The sequence below is a fragment of the Xenopus laevis genome, chromosome 5S (genome assembly GCF_017654675.1).
Source record: "Xenopus laevis strain J_2021 chromosome 5S, Xenopus_laevis_v10.1, whole genome shotgun sequence".
NCBI classification, from domain to species: Eukaryota; Metazoa; Chordata; class Amphibia; order Anura; family Pipidae; genus Xenopus; species Xenopus laevis.
In genome coordinates this window covers 26,021,695-26,034,982 of record NC_054380.1, presented here as the reverse complement: position 1 = coordinate 26,034,982, position 13,288 = coordinate 26,021,695, and the positions used below count along the sequence as shown (strand labels likewise).

Below are 13,288 nucleotides of genomic sequence, written 5' to 3'. Positions count from 1 at the left end.
GTGCAGGATGACTTTCCTTCTTCTTTAATAAAAAAACAAAAGAAATTCCAACATTTCAATTACATTCTCGTGTCTTCCTCAGGGAAAAAACAAGCTTGTTCAAAACATTGGAATTTCTTTTGTTTGTTTATTAAAATCAGTTACTCTGAGCCAACTGAGTGTGGTACTTGTTTGTTACTTGTTGCACATTTTACCTGCACCCAGGCATGCTGTGTTGTTGTTTGGTGAGTGCTCCTCCATGTTTTATATACAATATATATATATATATATATATATATATATATATATATATATATATATATATATATATATATATATATATAAAATAATCTGTCCCATTATATATGTAATGTTTATGAAAACAATTCATGTCAAGCCATTTATTTTTTTCTCTCAGGGTGTGAGATTGTACCAGATGTCAACGTTGCGCAGAAGAGGTTTGGAATTAAATTATTAATCCCATTTGCAGAAGGAATGAATGAAGTTTGGTTAAGATGTGATAATGTAAGTACAGCAGGACCTTATTGTGTAATTGCGTTTCATTAATTAAATACTATTTCTTCTTCCAGTACGCTTGAATTATTGTAAGCTCTGCAGTGCAAGGCTGTCATACTTATTCTTAGGGATGCCCATCATTTAAATCCTAATATATTTATTTCCTAGTGTTATTTCATAGCTTTTAGTTGCATGGTCATATTTTCTGCAGTTTCAGCCAAGGAGATTTACTGTCATGTTTGTGCAAAGTAAGTTTTATACCACAGACTGTTCACCCAACACATTCCTTCTCTCTGCCCTTGATATTTATCACTTTTCAGTTTTAGCCAATGCTTCCACCTGCAGGTTGAATATGGTATTGTGTGCACACTTAAAGCATTTACTAATCAGTCTGTTATGGTAGTACTACGCCCAAACCTAACCCTCCCTCTCCCAGCCTGGTGAGCTATCACTACTTATCCACTTGTAAATCTATCACTATTATCCACTTGTATGTCTATCATTGATGGAGGGGGTAAAGCAGGCATAAATATATATATAAATAGTAAACATTTAAGTTTACAATTTAAGTGTACAATTTAGTGTTAAGATCCACCTTTTGTATCAGAATTTGATCAGGGCAACCATTATGTAAAAATGTGGTTGTAACAATTTATTCAGATCTATCAGTTTATTGAAGCCCTTTTTTGTAATCTGACAAATTTTAATAGTTTTCAACAATACAATCATTATATTGGTATATAATGGTTTAGATCATTGCAGGTATATTCATTGTAATATACACAGAATTAAACAAAAAAAAACACAAAACCAACTTAAAAAAAGGTAGTAACCTGTATTACATCTCTCAGGGTAGTTTCAATTCATACAATACATATAAACTGTATATAAAATAGATTTTGTATTCAAGCCCATTTTAATGGGAACGTTCACCCAAACATAACATTTCATCATGGGGAAAAAAGTAATTCTAATCGTCGGATATACAGATAGAAGCTATAGAATTCTACCTGTATCTGATGATTCAGCACTAAAAATGGGTGATGGTTGGGTTCCTTTAAAGGCGCTCAATCAAAATTTCCAGCTGCCTGATCAACGAGTTAAAAATTCTCAAAACAGTTTCACAAATTGCGAATTTAAGTTACTGTCAACGCTATTTTCGCGCACAACAACCTCGCACAGTGAGCGCACTCACTCAAATCCCTGTCTCATGCGAAATTTGTAAAAACCGGAAAGACGGGCACAGCAGTGCAATACTTCAGCGTTCAGGAAAAAACATGGGCAATACAACCATTTGCGAATAAATGTTTTATAATATTGACCCCCTCTGTCTCTCCCTTTCTGCACGTCTACCCCTTTCTGACTCTTGAAACAATGTAGCAAAACAGAGCTCAAGCCAAGATTTCAATTTCCCACATGCATTGTATGTCTCATTACTGATGTGCGAATCAGCCTGATTAACATAGACTGCTAGTTACTGCTTTTTGTGTTTTTAGGACTGATGGTGGGCTGTCTTCACATACTGTAATTCCTTCTGCTTTACAGAGAACATTGCACTTCTCTGTGTACATTATATTTACCCTGGTATTGTGCATATGATTACTTTAACATTATCCCCTGTTAATGTCATATATGAATTCCCACAGGAATCCCAGTATGCCAAATGGATGGCGGCCTGTGTTCTTGCTTCCAAAGGGAAAACAATGGCAGACAGTTCCTTTCGACCTGAGGTCCACAATATACTCTCCTTTTTAAAGCTGAAAAACACAAATACCAATTCTCAAGTGCCATCTGATATAGAAAACGTGGACATCAAACCCGAGTGCTTTGTTTCACCACGATATTCAAAGAAATACAAAAGCAAACAGGTATGGAAGTGTGCCACAAATTTATAGCACTAGTGTAACTCCAAGTTTGGCAAAAGTAATTAATGGTTGTAACTGTCAACTGTTTTAGTATTTTTTTTATTTTAATGTAACCTGTAGAAAATGCAGTTGATATATTCCTATGTGTTTCTACAGCTGGCTGCTCGGATTTTGGAAGCACAACAGAATATAGCACAAATGTCTCTTGTTGAAGCCAAATTAAGGTTTATACAGGCATGGCAGTCTCTCCCTGAATTTGGTTTAGCCTACTATATTGTAAGGTAAGTGAAGTATGTTATATTACCTGTATATATTGCCTAAGTTCACTTAAAGCGCCTGCGATATGGTGCATTTCAGTTTGTTAAATTGTATGTGGCTGTGTAGAAAAATAAATTTATATTTATTTCTAGCAGTTCACATTTCAGTGTTATTGCACCTTTTATAGATCAGCTCAACTGAATGAGCTCATGTGAAAGAGTGGGATATATTTTCCATTGCGATGTAAGGGCTCTTACAGACGAATGTTTGAAGCGCAGGAGTAGACGCATTCAGTTTTTTCAATTACTCACACAGGCGCATGTAGGCGCCGAACGCAGGTTGAGATGCAACATGCTGCATTTTTCCAGTGTTTGGCGCCTACATGCACCTGTGTGAGTACAGCCCCATTGAAAAAAACTGAATGCATCTGAATGCGTCTACTCCTGTACTCCCCTGAGGCTGAAAGTATAAAAACGGAACGCAGGGGAGCGCAGCTTCAAACGCTCGTCTGTAAGAGCCCTTAAACATAACCAATTTCCTAAGCTATGGGTGTAGCGTAATTACAGGTGAAAAATTAGCTTCAGCTATAGTAATAGCAACAAATCAAAAGCTAGGATGTACTAGATCCCAGATTCTCAATCTGAACCCTAATTATCAGTTGACTTTTGACATGCTGCGATTTTTGTATAGAAATGTTGCTCGTTTGCATATGTAAATTAGGGTTCAAATTCCATTCAGTGCTTCCCTGGGGTGTAACAGCTGAAAAGTAATTAGTGTTCTTCTCCTACACAAGGTTCCGAGGCAGCAAGAAAGATGATTTGCTTGGCGTGTCACACAACCGACTGATAAGGATCGATATTGCAACGAAAGACCCTATCACAACCTGGAGATTTTCCAACATGAAACAGTGGAATGTAAACTGGGAAAAACGAGAGGTAAGTATTTTCCTATGTTCAGGAAAACCCATCTAAGGGAACAGTGGTCCTGCTCTTCTCATCCGATAAGCATGCACTTTAGAAGGGGTCGGCAATCCATATGACGTTAGAATATGGAAACTGACAGGGAATAAAGGGATCCAGGAGGTATTCGCTTTTTGGGTCTAGAAGAGTTTTGGGGTTAATACTTGTTTCTGGCAATCTCTGCCTCATTAGTCCTTTGCATCTGGCATATATATATATATATATATATATATATATATATATATGCGTATATATATATGCGTCCTGTGGGTATCAGCACTCGATACTTGGATGAGTTTGAGGTGCAGGATCAAAATAATTATACAGGTAATGTAAGGATCAGCACACTCATTTGTAGAAAAGCAAAGTGTATTTTATTTCAACACAGCATTGTGTCCAACGTTTCGGTTCCTCCTGGGAACCTTTATCAAGGATGCAGTGCCTTACAGTGCAAGGTTTAAATACCCACCCCCACATGTGGATTTTGGCGCCCTGGTGACGTCATTAGTCCATATACAGATGTTGTTTTCCAAAAACAAAGTCTTTCTTGTGTATAGAGTGTCCTTTTGTTCCTACACCACTAGGTGTCAGCGTAGTACCTTGTGTCAAATCCTCTGTGCGCATGTGTTCAATTGGTAACATGGTTATCAGATTGAAACAGTGTTACAATGAAGCAAAAAAACAGTAAAAAAAGGAAAAACAAATTACTTACAGATCAAAGGAAGAATACTTTGTATGCATTTTCCTGAGGAGCAAAAAAAGATTCAATCAATATCTGGTAGACATTTAGAGACAACAAGTTGTTTAACATGTATATTGTTCATGTAAGAAAACAATTCAATGTTAACTGTCCATTAAGTCCCTTGGGTATAACGCAGTCCAGTTCATGTATCCAGTACGCTTCACGTTTCAACAACAAATTGTCAATATCACCGCCTCTGGGCGGTTTCTGTATATAGTCTATAGGCATACATTTAAACGTGGTAGGGTCATGTCTGGCCTCCTTCCAATGTTTGGCAACTGGCTGTTGCGCTATATCTTGTTTATTGGCATCGACCTTTCTGTCCATATCCAATGCCGCCCTTATAGTGGCCCTGTGCATATTTATTCTCTCTTTCAATTGCCTAGTGGTTTTCCCACAGTAAATTAGTCCACAGGGGCATTTAATCACGTATATTACTCTAGTTGAGGTGCAAGTGAGCCTATGTTTGATCTCATATCTCTTTCCAGTTCTAGGGTGTCTAAATTCTTTCCCTAGTATGAGAGTGTTGCACATCACGCATCCTGTGCATTTATAAACCCCCGGGCGATTGGATAAAAAATGCTGGACCTTGGGTTGCGAATATTTACTTACTGGGTCGGCGGGACTCAGGTGTTCTTTTAAGTTGGTGTTCCTTGCGAAACTGAATTTCGGTCTTTTGGGAACCCTAGGGGCTAGTGCTTCATCTTTGGCCACTATATCCCAATGTTTGAGTACAGCTTCTTTTGTGGCTTTACTGTGGGGATTAAATTTACTGACGTAGTAAATGTCATTGATGTCATTGTCCTTATTGCTCGTGGTGGCAATGGTACTTTGTAACAATTGTTCTCGTGACATAGCTGCCACTACTTTTGTAGTGTCCTTAATCAAATTGGTTGGATAACCCCTGGCCAGGAATTTTTTCCCCATTATTGTTAGATCCTCCTTGCACTGTGCTGGATCACTGTCAATCCTAATGACCCGCATCATTTGTGATTTGGGAAGTGATTCTAGGAGATGCCTGGGGTGGTTACTTTTATAGTGTAGCAGGGTGTTTCTGTCAGTGGCACTGTAAGGCACTGCATCCTTGATAAAGGTTCCCAGGAGGAACCGAAACGTTGGACACAATGCTGTGTTGAAATAAAATACACTTTGCTTTTCTACAAATGAGTGTGCTGATCCTTACATTACATATATATATATATATATATATATATATATATATATATATATATATATATATATATATATATATGTATATGTATGTAGTACTAAAGCACCAGCTAGAGCTACAGCTTGTACAGCACTTGCATGAGTTGACCTTCCATGATCCTGCTCTCCTCAAAACTTTGTGTTTAAGTTCAGGAGAATGTGGAAGTCCCCTTGCCTAAACTATTGTAATGCCTAATAAAATATTTCTTTGTCTGTTTCTCTTTAGGTTGCCATTGAATTTGACCAGAATATTTCTGTTGCATTTACGAGCCAAAGTGCAAATTGCAAGATTGTTCATGAGTACATAGGGGGATATATTTTTCTGTCAACTCGTTCAAAAGACCAAAATGAAACCCTGGATGAAGAGCTCTTCCATAAATTAACTGGAGGTCAGGAGTGAGGAACAAAGACATCAATCCAAGTTCAAAGACTTGCCAGATAATGAGCATTTCAATGTATTATAAATATTACTGCTCCAGCACTGGAAATGTCAGATTTTGATTATAATTCATGTGAATACTTTGTTTTTATTAGCCGCTGGAATCCAGAGCAAAATGAATCCTTGAGCCCTGCTATAGTTCTATATGCAGCTGGATTCTACAAGAAGAACACTCAGGGAGGGCCACATTCTCAATTATATATGAATATGTAAACGGTTACATATTGCGTCAGAACTTATGAATCCTAAAAATACTGGGCTGTGCTTCAGCAGACTGTGAGGAAGCAGATTGTCTATGCGCTTTTCACTTCCTGCTCAGAAGTCTGTAAAGCAAAAACACTAACTCCAGACTGATGACGTAGCACGGGAAAATAAATATTGGTCGGTTCCGGCTGCATTATTTGTCCTTGTAAAATAAACTACTCAACAAAAGTCTCTTGATATGGCTGCATTTTGATGTCTACAAAGGTCTACTGCCAGAGAGATTTTAATAAAATCCAGTCTAATGTTGAATGCTGCTTGAACAGTCATCAATTAGGCTTATTGGTTTAAAAAAAGATGGAACCCATAGACCATAAAGCAATACTGAAACCCATAGACAAGGAGATTTCTGACTATGGGTATTTATAAATGAGCTGTCAATGATTCTGTGTTGTTTGGGCTGGTGGAGGTATTCTTGAAACATTAACAAAAACGGCACATCATTTACCACAATCTTCAGTGGGTGCTTTTTTATTGATGTCAGTGATGATGAAGCATTCAGCATTGCAGATATAACGTTAGGCTTGGTCACAAGTCAAAGACCAGAAAAGGCGGGATCTAAGGAGTGTCTCTAACTCATCCAGTCACATAACTGAAAAGCCATAACTGAATAGTTTAAAACAGGTAAGTAATGTCCGTGACTGGGTAGATTAAAGGGGAACTAAAGTCTAAAATAGAATAATGCTAGAAATACTGTATTTTGTATACTAAACATAAACATGAACTTACTGCACCACACGCCTAATAAAACTAATGATTTATAGTTTCAAAGTTGGCCGTAGGGGGTCACAATCTTGTAACTTTGTTAAACATCTTTGCAAGATCAAGACTGTGCACATGCTCAGTGTGGTCTAGGCTGCTGCTTAGGGATCATCATAAATGATCAAACAGCACAAGTCAAATAATATCTGCCAGAAGCCGATACAACAAGACTGATTTATAATCAGAATATACAGACTGCACTAGGTCCTCTGTTGTCATGTAATCTAATGTGGATTTTATAGTTTTTGTATTGTTTAATACAAACTTTCTCCAACTCTGCTGAACCAGTGGCTGCAGCAAAACAATCCTCTAAATAGAATCCCAGTTTATCATAGTTACATAGTTAAATTGGGTTGAAAAAAGACAAAGTCCATCAAGTTCAACCCCTCCAAATGAAAACCCAGCATCCATACACACACCCCGGTACTCCACTAACAACAATGGTCCAATTAGAAAATGTTCCATTTACCACCACTCTTTGTAGTCTATCTTTTAGCCAGTTCTCTATCCAGGTACAAATACTATGTTCCAGGCCAACATTCCTTAATTTAACCAGTAACCTTTTGTGTGGCACTGCATCAAATGCTTTAGCAAAGTCTAAGTAAATCACATCCACTGCCATCCCAGAATCGAGGTCTCTACTTACCTTCTCATAAAAAGAAATTAAGTTAGTCTGGCAATATCTATTACGCATAAAACCATGCTAGCACAAACTCATAGTATTATGATTTGCTATGAAGTCCAGTATCTTATCCTTTATTAACCCTTCGAAAAGCTTTCCTACCACGGACGTCAGACTAACTGGCCTATAGTTTTGAGGCTGAGAACGGGATCCTTTTTTGAATAGAGGCACCACGTTAGCAATTCGCCAGTCTCTCAGCACTATGCCAGATCTCAATGAATCCTGAAAAATTAAGTAAAGAGGTTTAGCAATCACAGAGATGTGACCTTTGTTAATCTTAACATGTTCTAGTCTCTTTTGAATTTCATCATGTGTGAACCATGCATCATTAGTTGTATTACTAGAATTGGTACTGTTAAGAAGGAAACCTTCACTTACTGGTTCCTCATTTGTGTAGACAGATGAAAAATATGAGTTCAGAATCTGCTCTTTTATTTTGTTTTCATCAACCAGCTGACCCCCCTCTGATAGTAAGGGTCCCACCCCTTCCTGCATCAACCTGAACCTTCAGCTTAAAGGGGTTATTCATCTTTAAATTAACTTTTAGTATGATGGAGAGAGGGATATTATGAGACAATCTGCAATTGGTTTTCAGTTTAAATCTGGCTCATGATCTTTGTCCCTGCAGCTGGAGTTGGAAACAGTAAAGGGGATGTAAAGGCAAAAATATAATCCCATTTATACTTTAACTGAAAAAGAAACCTATCCCCAATAATAAATCTGTATTATTTTTATAAGAAACCTGACTGTATGAAGTGAAATTCAACCTTCATTTACTTGCTCTGACTGCTGTGGATACGAATCTCTACATGGTCGCTGGCTGTTCTACAGGGAAACAAACAAAGCTGCTCCAGTTCTGGAAAGTCCCTCCCCCTGCTGTTTGAAAGTATGATAATTTCCCTGCAGAGCAGTTAGGGACCGTCTGAAGTTTCCTATCCACAGCAATCAGAGCAAGTAAACTACGGGGGAATTTCACTGCATACAGTCAGGGTTATTATAAAAACGGTAGACAATTTTAATTAAAGTATATTGGAGATAGATTTTGTTGTCATTAAAGAAAGTAAAAATGGGATTTTATTTTTAATTGAATGTTTAGTGGTAGGAAGACTTTTCAAGTCAAATTTTTGTCATTGTGGCCATTCGGTATTTTGCCTGCATTCCAAATAACAGTGTAACTGATATAATTTTGCAACCTGCTTTACATATTAGGGATGCACTGAACCTACTATTTTGGATTCGGCCGAACCCCCGAATCCTTTGTGAAAGATTCGGCCGAATACCGAACTGAATCTGAAACATAATTTGCATATGCAAATTGTTTTGAGAAGAAAAGTCACACGATTTTAAGGATTCGGTTCGGCCAGGCACAAGGATTCGGCCGAATCCTGGCTAAATACCAAACCGAATCCTGGATTCGGTGCATCCCTACATATTATTAGGCATCAGTTGCAGAATTTAATGTGAAATAGTGAAAGGCGATGTATATCTGGAAATCCCTATTTCAAAATGTTCTTGCTTGACTAATAAAATGAAGTAGAATTTATGAATATTTATAAACAGGTTTGAGCATTAAAACTTGTAGGAAGCTGAAATATACTGTGTTTTAGTACATGGGTGCTGTTTAAATTGACGTGAACACTTTATACCGACTGTACTGCAAATTGCACAGCATTAAAAGGTGCAGGCAGAGACTCAGTGTTTGCTTGCTCTAGATAGTGCTAATGTGAGATCCATCAATTGAGATTCTTTTGGGACAGACCTGTTTCTGCTTGCTGATTGGTGGCCAACTCTACAAATTACATAGTAACATAGTAACATAGTAAGTAAGGTTGAAAAAAGACACATGTCCATCGAGTTCAACCTTTTTTTTTTTTGTTTATTAACTACCTATCTGCCAGTTGATCCAGAGGAAGGCAAAAAACCCATCTGAAGCCTCTCCAATTTGCCTTAGAGGGGGAAAAATTCCTTCCTGACTCCAAAATGGCAATCGGACTAGTCCCTGGATCAACTTGGACTATGAGCTATTTCCCATAACCCTGTATTCCCTCACTTGCTAAAAAGCCATCCATTGCCATTCTTGTTATAATTGACAGGGATTGTGGCGGTGTGGGAGGGGAACTATATAGGAGTTGGTAAATGAAACTGAACATTTTATCTACTGTATATTTAATAAAAGCAAATATTTTGTGCCAAGGACTTGCCACGTGTATTAGGAGGCCCAGGTGCATCACCCTGAACCTTCAGCTTAAAGGGGTTATTCATCTTTAAATTAACTTTTAGAATGATGGAGAGAGGGATATTATGCGACAATCTGCAATTGGTTTTCATTTTTTATTATTTGTAGTTATTTAGCTTTTTATTCAGCAGCTCTCTAGTGTGCAATTTCAGCAATCTGGTTGTTAGGGTTCAAATTCCCCTAGCAACCATGCATTGATTTGAATAAGAGACTGGAATATGAATAGGAGAGGGCCTGGATGGAAAGATGAGTAATAAAAAGTAGCAATAACAACAAATGTGTAGCCTTACAAAGCATTCTTTTTTTAAGACGGGGTCAGTGACCTCCATTTGAAATCTGGAAAGAGTCAGAAGAAGCCAAGTAATTGAAAAACTAAAAAAAAGAAAAAAATGAAGGCCAGATGAAAAGTTGCTTAGAATTGGACATTCTATAACATACTAAAAGTTACCTCAAAGGTGAACCACCCCTTAAAGGGAACTGTTCATTGTTCCTGTACTTCCATAAATCCATTTGATATTTTATGAGTCTGCCTAGAGGACTGCTCATTGAGTGCCTGCTCTATAGCCATACAGGGGATTTCTTCTAACTATTTTAACCATATGATCTGTAACTATTTACAAAAGATACATACAACTGAAACAATATGTCAGTTTCTCTTGCCATTATGTAGAGCCTCTTAGCTGTGTAAATCAAAGAAAGGAAGGATCGGCACACAGGAACAGATGCAATGTGGGGTAAACCCCTAAGTGTTTATTGTGTCATATGATGCACAATGTTTCGGGGGCACGCCCCTTCGTCAGGTGATGCCGATCCTTCCTTTCTTTGATTTACATTGGAAATCGTGGGAGTGCCGTCTCCCCAGAGGATTGTGCACCAGGTAATTGATTAAGGAAGGCCAGAGTGTGCGCTCACACAGTTTTCTACGAATTGAGCCTCTTAGCTGTGGCCAGGCTGTCTAAGTATAACTTGTAGGACTGGGTAACAACTCAAAGAACTTCACACCCAGCATCCCATAAAAGCTTTTGGCTGTCACTGCTATGAGAAGTTGTAGCTGAAGCAAAGTTCTGCCGCTCATATATAATATGTTATTCAGCTTAGGAAAGATGTGAGAGAGGTTTCTATTTTTCTTCTTAAGCAGAAAAACATCAGAGCAGCCTCTTCTTTCTCCTGACAACTTCCTTGACTACTTGGTGGTCAGACTGGTGGGAAACTGGCCAGCTGGTGGCGCTGTTGTAACAAAATTCATTCATATTAACAGTACATGTATCCTTTAATATCTTGGAATAAAAATAAAATAAATAATGAATGTATATAGCAAAAGTTCTTAGAATAGCACTCTCGTCAGTTTTACATTCACTTATTTTAAAGGTTTACTTATCCTTTAAGATGTAAAATTGAATTCATATTTAAAACCTTAATCTAGAAAAACTAAATAGATAGCAATTAAAAAGTATCATAAATATGCACCTGATGATCTATTTAAAGGCCTGATCAACATACATGCATGCCAGATGTCTCTTTGTCACCAACACCTAAAATTAAAAGAAAGTGTTGGCCATCAACTGCCTGGCTAAACACTTAAATCTCTGGTGTTCTAGTGCAAATAAGGACATTTGTCTTTCTTTAAATAAAAAAAAAAGAGAAGAACAAGAAAAGAAATAACTGAAGTTGAGGAAAAAAGCGCCGGTAAGTTGACTTTTTTTCTTGTTATAGTGATATAGTGAGGGGACAGAGGAAGGATGGCTAACAGAGGAATTAGAGACAGGCAAGGTTGGCAGGTTTCAGCCAATGACCATCTGCACTATGGTTGCTGATGATCTACTAATCACATTCTACCCACTCTTTTACTAATCATATTCTACCCATCCTTCTACTAATCACATTCTACCCACTCTTCTACTAATCACATTCTACCCATCCTTCTACTAATCACATTCTACCCATCCTTCTACTAATCACATTCTACCCACCCTTCTACTAATTACATTCTACCCACCCGTCTATTAATCACATTCTACCCACTGTTCTACTAATCACATTCTACCCACTGTTCTACTAATCACATTCTACCCACTGTTCTACTAATCACATTCTACCCACCCATCTATTAATCACATTCTACCCATCCTTCTACTAATCACATTCTACCCACCCTTCTACTAATCACATTCTACCCACTGTTCTACTAATCACATTCTACCCACTCTTCTACTAATCACATTCTACCCACCCTTCTACTAATCACATTCTACCCACTGTTCTACTAATCACATTCTACCCACCCTTCTACTAATCACAATCTACCCACTGTTCTACTAATCACATTCTACCCATCCTATTACTTATCATATTCTACACACCCTTCTACTAATCACATTCTACCCATCCTTCTACTAATCACATTCTACCCATCCTTCTACTAATCACATTCTACCCACCCTTCTACTAATTACATTCTACCCACCCGTCTATTAATCACATTCTACCCACTGTTCTACTAATCACATTCTACCCACTGTTCTACTAATCACATTCTACCCACTGTTCTACTAATCACATTCTACCCACCCATCTATTAATCACATTCTACCCATCCTTCTACTAATCACATTCTACCCACCCTTCTACTAATCACATTCTACCCACTGTTCTACTAATCACATTCTACCCACTCTTCTACTAATCACATTCTACCCACCCTTCTACTAATCACATTCTACCCACTGTTCTACTAATCACATTCTACCCACTCTTCTACTAATCACATTCTACCCACCCTTCTACTAATCACAATCTACCCACTGTTCTACTAATCACATTCTACCCATCCTATTACTTATCATATTCTACACACCCTTCTACTAATCACATTCTACCCGTCTTTCTACTAATCACATTCTACCCATCCTTCTACTAATAACATTCTACCCACTCTTCTACTAATCACATTCTACCCGTCCTAATCACATTCTACACATCCTTCTACTAATCACATTCTACCTGTCCTTATACTAACTAAATTCTTTCCCACTTCTACTAATCACATTCTACCAATCCTACTAATCACATTCTCAGCACAAGTGAGGTGAAGTTGCACAACACCATTCCTTCACCCTATCAAGTAGCAAAGGTCCATCCTGTGGAGAGAGGGTCAAATGTAACCACTGCTATCTTTAATATTAGCAATATATTCAGAATTACAGTTATCTGTGACCTGTAGTTCTGCAGCTTGTGCTGAAAAACCTTCCAACAAATGATTTGCCCAGTCTCATCATTCACTAGATCTACCAGCTGATACATTTCTGTCTGTTAGTGGATTACAAACTGTGCCATTGGCCTCTTGGGGGTCCTGAAGCAGAAGCAGGGTGGTCATTGGTTAA

At 37.8% G+C, this 13,288-nt stretch overlaps 1 protein-coding gene across 1 annotated transcript in view; it reads left to right on the top strand.

The window, feature by feature from the left end:
- The window catches only part of fermt1.S (FERM domain containing kindlin 1 S homeolog), a 31,787-nt gene extending 25,388 nt beyond the window's left edge, over positions 1-6,399 (top strand). The window contains 5 exon segments of the mRNA NM_001085963.1: positions 398-504; positions 2,142-2,363; positions 2,517-2,641; positions 3,412-3,553; positions 5,755-6,399. Of these exon segments, the coding sequence (NP_001079432.1) occupies positions 398-504; positions 2,142-2,363; positions 2,517-2,641; positions 3,412-3,553; positions 5,755-5,928 (770 nt within the window). The 3' untranslated portion in view covers positions 5,929-6,399.
- Positions 6,400-13,288: the final 6,889 nt, after the last annotated feature.